The sequence below is a fragment of the Atractosteus spatula genome, chromosome 6 (genome assembly GCF_055471065.1).
Source record: "Atractosteus spatula isolate fAtrSpa1 chromosome 6, fAtrSpa1.hap1, whole genome shotgun sequence".
NCBI lineage: Eukaryota > Metazoa > Chordata > Actinopteri > Semionotiformes > Lepisosteidae > Atractosteus > Atractosteus spatula.
In genome coordinates, this window is record NC_142711.1 from 55,506,299 (window position 1) to 55,515,004 (window position 8,706).

The 8,706-nt window shown below is 35.3% G+C and overlaps 1 protein-coding gene across 1 annotated transcript; it reads right to left on the reverse strand.

Moving 5' to 3' along the window:
• Positions 1-943: 943 nt before the first annotated feature.
• Positions 944-8,304, reverse strand: ift57 (intraflagellar transport 57 homolog (Chlamydomonas)). Its single transcript, XM_088919242.1, has 11 exons — positions 7,816-8,304; positions 6,271-6,433; positions 5,434-5,552; positions 4,933-5,023; positions 4,441-4,512; positions 3,958-4,080; positions 3,477-3,548; positions 3,164-3,295; positions 2,491-2,553; positions 1,722-1,788; positions 944-1,316 (listed from the first exon to the last, which is right to left on the reverse strand). Exons 1-11 carry the CDS (start codon positions 7,968-7,970, stop codon positions 1,138-1,140), a joined length of 1,236 nt encoding a protein of 411 aa, XP_088775368.1. The 5' UTR covers positions 7,971-8,304; the 3' UTR covers positions 944-1,137.
• Positions 8,305-8,706: the final 402 nt, after the last annotated feature.

Genomic DNA, 8,706 nt, shown 5'->3' on the forward strand with positions numbered 1-8,706 from the left:
ATAACTAAGTTAATTTAGCAAATAAAATACATGGCATTGTCTTCTAATTTTGACAAAGTGTACAGAAAGTATCAGTATTTAGTGTAACAATAGTACATTTATCATTTTTATCATACCCAGTAATCAGTATTCTATGTATTTTTATTTGTCCCTAATAAACTGCAGCCTCTTGTACAGGTTCAGTTTAAACTAAGGTGAGACATTTGACTGCACCTCCAGACTGAGTATCATGCACCTGTGCACTTGCTTTCTTCAGCTCATACCACAAGTATAAGGTTCTACCAGACACTGGCATGGCCAATTAAGAGCTGTAATTTTTATGCTCCCTTAACCATTTGTTCACAGATTTTGGTTCATGTTTTCAATCGATATCTGACTAGAATATGTTTTTGCAAGCAAAGGTGAGTTTCTTGATAGGAAGCACAAAGTAAATTTTGGAATCCATTTGTCTGTCAGAGCTTTTTCAAGGCTGTGGAAACAGAGGATGCAGAACATCCCTAAAGCAGAACAAATCCACCTCAATGCTCCAAAGAAGGGATAGCATTCTTTACCAAATGGGTTTCACCTTTCTAATCTAAATTCAGTGCTTGTTGAAGTGCCTAGAAAATATATATCAATATACTGTATATTTTGTACAACGCACAAACATTGTCATTTACTGTAGTTGCTGTTTGGCAAATCCACATCTTCTTATGTTGTGGAAGAAATCTACTGTGGATGTGAGATTCATCTGGTTTTAATTTAACTACTGTATATTCTTGAAGATGACGTATACTGACCATGCCAATCTTTGACTCTGGGTCTGAGTTACCCTCATAAACCGCTTTTCTGATGGTACAAATGGGAAATACAGTGGTTTTGCATCCCTTTCTTTCTGGGGTAACCAGCACCCTGTTAGCTTTGAACCTCTGCATTGTGGATATCAGAATTGAAGCCAGGAAACTTTTTAAACACAGTAAGCATACTTTTTTTTTTTAATTGGCATAAATATATAGTACATAGAATCTTATTAAAAAAAACAGATTACAATTACAGTACATAGAGATAATAAACTTACAAAGAGACATACAGTAGGTAGGAATATGCAAAAAGGGAACAAAAAGAAAATGTACAATGAATCAAGAGAATATGAACACGTTAGTATCTACTAACTGTATGCTCTGGAATATTGGTGGCATGCATATCTCTGGTCATGTTGGACTTTTCTTTAAGTTTTGCCTGAAGTAATGTGTGTTCCACTACGCCGATCCGGATGTCCATTTGAACAACTTCTTGTTTCAGCTTCGTCAGACTTTGCTTAATTTTCACTACAGGAGCTGAAACATACAGCAGATACAAAATGAGCTCTTTAGTCTCCTCCTAAAGAAAAAGCAATGTAGCAATTCCCTTCAAGGCCTACACTCATAAGACTTAAAAATAATGATTTTCATTATATGAAATGTCATGCTGTATTAAATAGATAATTAATACAAATATATAAACTGCACATCTTAAGAGGAGATACTATCAGGCTTATGGTGTGTTTGAGAATGCACTTGCTAGAAAATATGGGAATGAATATTTAACTTTAGCCATGTAACAATGCTTAGAAGCAGAACTGTCTTAAGAAATGGCATACTGTATATTTTAGAGAATGTTTAATTAATAGTTGCTGCAAAATTGAAAACTATGGGTGTATGGCCAGCAGTTAATTTTAGACAGAATTACACCTCGTATCTTACCTCCATCAGACATACTGCTGCCTTTTTCTTCCATCTCCTGCTTAACTTTTTCCAATTCTTCTGTAATCTGAAAAAAAAAAACTCACTTGTAGGGCATTTCCAAGAAGTAATATAAAGCATGTACAGTATGGTGATGTCTATAATCATAACATAAAAGGTGCTTTCTTAATCAAATTAATCTAATATATTACATTCTTAATTGTTCTACTCAAAGACAAAATGGAGATTAATCTCTTTTAATATAAATATTATTGCACAAATAATAAAAAAAAGAAAAATCACAACATGACTTTTTTTTCATGATACCAAACTTATTCTGAAAGTGAAGAGCAAATTATACTTGTGCACTAGATGACACCATCACAGAGATGCCATTCCCCATGCCCCAGGCTAATGACAGGAATTGTTGTTTCACAGTTTGCAGGGGATTCCTTTCAATTATCTATTCCAGGGAATGCTGAAAACATCCTGCTGGCATTGGTCTTCTCTAGGGTATGGTAATGGTGATTACTCTTCAGACATATCCATATACTTTTGTAAAAAAAAAATGTTTATTGGAACAGGTTACCAGGAAACCTGTTTCATTAATTAATAACAGTACTTTGGAATCTAGATAGATCTATGAACATAAATTTAATAATCTCAGGTTTGTTAGTAAAAAATTAAAGCATTAATTTATCGTACCCGCATCATATGGAAAGTCTTAATCAGAATATATATATATATTGGCAGATTTAATAGATTTTTCTGTTTTATTTAGCTCCCTCACCTCAGCCAGAACCCTGGTCCTTCCTGTTACTCCTCCACTTCCTTGTTGATAACGTTCCTTTGCCTACACAAAGAAGCACAGAAAATGTAAAATATGTGCGAGTACTTCATAAGAAAACTACTTGGAAAAAACATTTTCCAAAACTTTGCAAACAATAAACATTTAAGCTTTTTGGGGTTTTTTTGTGTGTGAATAAGAGCTCATATTCTCAAAATATGAGTGAATATACTGTATAATAAAAAAGTAGTTTTAAATTCATTTCACAGTAAGCTTATGAGGACATCAGCAGATCAACTAGATGAAAAATACTGTAGTCACATTATTACAAGGCTTAGAGAAGTAAATTTGTTCTTGCTTGATGCATGAAATTATAGAAATATTTTTATCAATAAGCAGTATGCTGAGTATCATATATATTTAAGTGTCCAGGGTTTAGTGGATGACTTTTATAATGTTTTTAAATAATGCAGAATATGACATTTCAGTTTTGCAAACTGCCATGGCATGATAATGTTCTACTGTTTCTTAGACAAGGAATTAATTTCCTCATGATCCAGTGAACATACTGTAGCATTTTGCTAACCAGCTGTTGTTCCGTGAAGGTGCTCAGAAAGTTAACACCAATAAAAGGAGATATCCTACAAGACACAGCAAAACAGAACAATATTGTCACCTCACTGAGCTGTGACTGTGCAGCTCGATATTCTTGAATTAAATGTTCCAGTTGGTTGTTTATGTACTTCTCTCGACTGCCAATTTTTTCAAGAGTTTTACTGATTTCTTCTTGGAGCTTGTTGAGGTAACCCTGAAAAATAAATGGATTGAAAAGCAAAACAAACCAGAGACTTGATTCATGCCATACAATCCTTAAATCCATAAATATACTTTAGTAACACCCAATTTTAGAAGAATTAATTGTTTCAACAATACTAATATTTGTGTGTAAAATGTAGTACTTTTTAAAAACATTCATGAATAAAAAATACCTTTGTCTCTTTCAGAGATGATTCGATTCCATCTCTGTGTTGGTGCATCTGGTCCACATGAACTCTCCAATCCTGCAAATTTTAGACGAAAAGGCTTAACTACCTATAAGGTTGATTTGAACAAACAAAGCTCATTTTGTTTGGTAAATCTTTAATTGTATATTAAGAACAGACACATAAAACACGTTAGTATTTCTACACCATATCATATACACTATAGTATTTTTCTAGATAGGCCAAATGACCTCCTACTTCTGGCTGTTATGTTTTTGCTTTTGGGAAAAAAAAACAATTCTACATGTACTGATAAAAAGTTACTGCATTCAGGAATATTTTACATCTTAGAACAAAACAACTCACTCTAGCTGCTATGTTTGGAATTACAGTACAGGAAAGTGTTTTGGCCCTGTTTGGTTCTTATGGCAGCAGTACGCCTTGCAATTGCATACAGTACGTGTGTATAGGAAAGCAATATCTTCACCTTGTTATCAGTTCTGATTGTGACCTTCAGCTGTGGAAGAACACGCTCTACTTCCAAATTCCATTCTGCAGCATCTGTATTGGATTCCAAAATATCATCTGGTTTTAAGGATTCACCTGTTTCCTATAAATTCATAAAATCAATTTAATTAACATACTTTGTCTTAAAACATTTTGTGATTGCATGGAAACTATGAATTAATGTAAGATTTCAATGAAACACTTGTAAGAAAACGTTCAGACTTCACTTATTATTTGCAGTGTTTATGTCAGTTGTATTTCACATTAGAAAAAGTAAAACATAAGTAAGTATTAACAGAAATATACCTCAAACAAGGACAGCTAGTTATAACATGGCAAAATATTACATGTTGAAACCATTCTGGATGTTCTGACCTGTTTTTGTGTGTAAATATCTTGTAATAAGAAGACTACTTTAAAGGAACACCATTCTGTCTTAAAGAAAAGCAAAAAAACGTTTTACACTCTGATTTGTCCTTGTCTTCAGTGCTTCCAAGTCTATGAGATGTTCTTCTTCATAGTCATCCAGTTCAACCTACAAAATAAAATTATCAATGAGGATGCATTTTTGAGAAATCAGTACCCCATAGTTAAGGTCAAAGCAAAAGAACAAGCACAGGTTATTAACACAACTATTGTAATTTCATACTATATTATTTTTACTTGTGATAAAAAGTACAGAAAACCATTTTTTTAATTATCATCAATATACTTTATTCAAAAATAAAAGCAGCTAAAAAACAGCTGAGCTGATTTTGTCCTGCGATATACAGAATTTAACTGCCTAGCACTACTTTCAGTCATGGAGGCTTTGTGAATGTCCACCACTGTAACAGCAGCATCATCTTTAAAACCAAAGCTAAAGGGAGGTCTGTGAGGAAATACTTCCTAATACATCCTACTTCTCAAAAGCATGTCAAGACATCAGTAACTTAAAGTAGTGCAAGATACTCACTATCATTTCTTCTTCCACTTTACTCAGCGTCAGTTCAGCATCATCATCCATCACGGATTCCTCCTCAAGTTCTTCTTTGGGGTAACTCGGCCTGGAACATCATTCAGACAGAATTTCGTTCAATGAGGGATCTTAAATGTTGCAGCAAAGAAAAAACAAATCTTTCCAGGTACTGTAAGTAACATGCAATGCCTTGCATTCCATGCATAAAAGTATTCAAGCAGAGAGCTGCATTAGTATGTGTAGGCTGCGAAGGAACAGGTTCATCCCATGCTTCCATGTAGCAAATAAAAAACAAAACAAAATGCAGAATAAAAAACAAATAGCTACTTTCCTTCTCTCCCTCACACCAGAAGAAGGCTCCACAGCCAAAACAAAGTGTTTCTTTACTGTACCTTTCAGCATGGGAAGAACCTTGACCTGTTCCATTCCATGAAAGTGTCTAATTAACAATTTGCTATCATTGCTTTGCAGAGCAAAAGATAACTGTTTTAGGTTTACTTCTTCCAGGTGAATCTCGACCGTTTCAGCGCCTCTTCTGCCAAGCGATCCAGCACGTAGCACACATATTCCCCATAGCCTGTTTTCAACTTGGAAGGAGGGAAATCCACTAATCCACCCTAACATTAAAACAAAGAAAAACCCTCAACTCGACACCTTTCCACTTTAGCATAAACCCACAGTTTCAGTCCCTGAGGGCAAAAATCCAGCAGGTTTCCTACTTTTGCTTAAATGAAACAGTTTTAAAAGTGTTAAAGTTCTGGCTAAAGTTTTTTTTTACTTTACTCAATCTTCTGCAGATGTCAGCTGGATACATTTCAGCTAACATACCTACTGTATGAAATGGAATTTTCCCTGCCTTTCAGATATACCTATTTGAAAAGGACACATATAACCTGTGAATAGTTGGCCCTTCAGGACGATAGATGTGAACCTCTACTCTAAAGAAGTGTCTCTGAACCTTTTCCACTTTGAGGCACACAAATATGAGTAATTCAACTAATAAGTAAAAAAATAATTATTAATGAATAAAAAAAGTTTCTTTTAAAGATGGAAACTATGGGACATTTTTTTGGGACAGGAAATGCTGACAGCACCACACTGAAGTGTACCAGAAGTCTCAAATAATTTATTCTTGTTGTAAGGCAGGCTTTAAAAAAATGTTAAAAAATGGAAAGTTACATCAACAATGCCATTTGGTTCTGACCCTGATTACAAAATCGGGGAACAATCTTCATCTACCCTCATATTAAATGGTACATTTATTCATGCGTGGTAAAGCAGACACTGGAAAACACTGCTTAAAAGAGAGACACTGCTTAAAAGAGGTACACTTACAAAAGCCCTGAGCTCTGCCAATATATTCGAGACCGTAGCATTGGGGTCATCATATTCTTGAGGCTGCTCAAAGGGTCGCCCAGCTTGGTTGATGAGCCACGAGGCAATGGTGGTAAACATGAAGAACTGTTCTCCTGGATTTGTAGGAAGGGCGAAGTAGTGTCTGAAAAGAGAGGGTTTTTTTTAAGTCACCCTGATGGCTCTGAAAATTCAGCATGCAGTCAGACCTTGGCAGCACAATTAATGTGGTTTATGACTGTTTACCTTTAAAGGCTAGTGAAGTGTCTGTCCTTATCTTATTTTACTCTGTTTTGTTTGTTTTAGAGATTTCATATTAGTTATTTCAAAATAGGATTAATTGTGATTACTAACAATTATTCTACCCTAGAATTCTCTCTGAGGAAATATGATATAAGCAAATATTCACTTAAATCTTGAAAGGTATTCAATGAGCTTTAGAGCATTTAAATATTCACTTAAATCTTGAAAGGTATTCAATGAGCTTTAGAGCATGACAGACTCCGAGATGATAAGATATCATAGAAAGACACATGCACTGCTGCAAAATGAAAAGGAAAGAAAAACACATTGCAATGAAATCTGGGTTAGCGTCCTTTCAGAGACATTTAAATGATTTATTTGACTACTGATGATCACATACTTTATATCTGTTATAATAACTGTATATTCTTTAAACATTAGTTCATTAAAAATGGAGAAGGGTGAAGCTTGCTTACTACAGTTCTCTTTAGCAGTTCTTAGAAAATGCACCATTTAGCTTTAACAGTACCCTGAATTGTGTATAGCTCTGACTACAACATTCTCAAAAAATACTACCAGCAATCTTTATAAAGCACTGACAGCATGAAGCATTATAGAATGTTTTAGTTAAAAAAAAGGTAAATGAACAACCTTAAAAAAACAATATGTGGGACAATTACCTTGATGGGTTGAAATGCGATCCCTACAGTATATTGCGCATGAAATAGGAGTACAGGTACACGGGCCTAGCAAACGACATTCCAGGTGCAGTTTGGTAGAGTCAAGCCAAGGTACAGTATGTACAGTAAGGGCGCTGCAGAGCTGTTGAATGTTTCCCAGGTAGAGGCAGAGACAGCTACAGCTATTACCACAAACACTTCAGAGAGCAACACTGTGAGACCGATGAACAAATGAACAAATGAACAAACTACTCCCCCGTTCATATTTCCACCATACCCTTTAATCTAACACGTATTCTCAAATGATGTTCTATAAATATCATAAAAGAAGCAAAACAAATAATATAGTTGTGATTTTGTTTTGGCTTTTACGGGCAAATTTAAGCATTTTTAAAAATTATGTCTTTTTTATGGCGTATTAGAGACATCATACTGTATGTACAGTAGGTGATCGTAATTTGACGAAACACAAAACGTAACTTTATTTTTCTACGATTTCCACTATAGACGGAATAAAACTAAGATATAAAATCTGGGTTTATAAACTGCTGAAGTCTACTTGCACCTTCAGTTGACAGTTTAGTGAAGCATGACCATTAGTTACCGTGACAAAGCTTTCATGTTGTGTTTCCTCAGCACCTCCTCCTCGTAGTCCAACAGCTTCAGTTTATCCAGCAGATCCTCCATCACCACAAATATCTGGTAAGCGGCTCCCGGACCCCGTTCATCCTCGTCTCCTCGCCTGTTGTCATCTGCCATCGGCCGAAAACTGTTGTTTTTTCCGTGCTGTAAATCTTTTTTGCCAAAGTTTTTTTTTTTTAAATCACAAACTGTCAACCAGTGCTGTGTGCCAGCCACTACCTGTTGTAAACCAATTGTTTGCTGAAAGCGTCGTTACCAAGGAGAGCCCTGGCCGGATCTGCTCCCACAAAGCAAAAGTCACTGAAGTGAAAATCATTTAATGTGGGACGCTTTTCAAAGGTCGAATATTGCACCGACGTTAAATCGGGAGCAGAAAAAAAATCTAAAAAATCGTGGATATAGAGAATTCAGGGAAACATGAAACTGTGACATACACCCGGAAGTAAATCCAAAGTTTCCAATCCAGCTCCTTGGTTACGGCAGGTTCCCAGGAAATTGCGTTTGCCATGGAAACATGGTTGATTGATTTTTCAGGAGTTAAATCACAAACAGCTCGTTCGAAATGCGTTTGTACTCTATGGTGGTCTCATGGCAGTCTACTTAGCGTTTCAAATGAGACCAATTTATGACTAAAATACCGAGATTATAAAAAAAAGTAATCGGCGTGTGGCTGGTATATGAGGTTGATAGTTTCAGTCTACGGTGACATCATACTAATGTTGAGCTAACTGCGAACAATTTAAGTACATTTTCAGAGTTTTAATGTCATATAAAATATAGCAGTATCCCCCACACCCTGCTTCCTATTGTCCAAGGAATTGTCAACAAAGACTGAATGTATTTTAAGAGCATT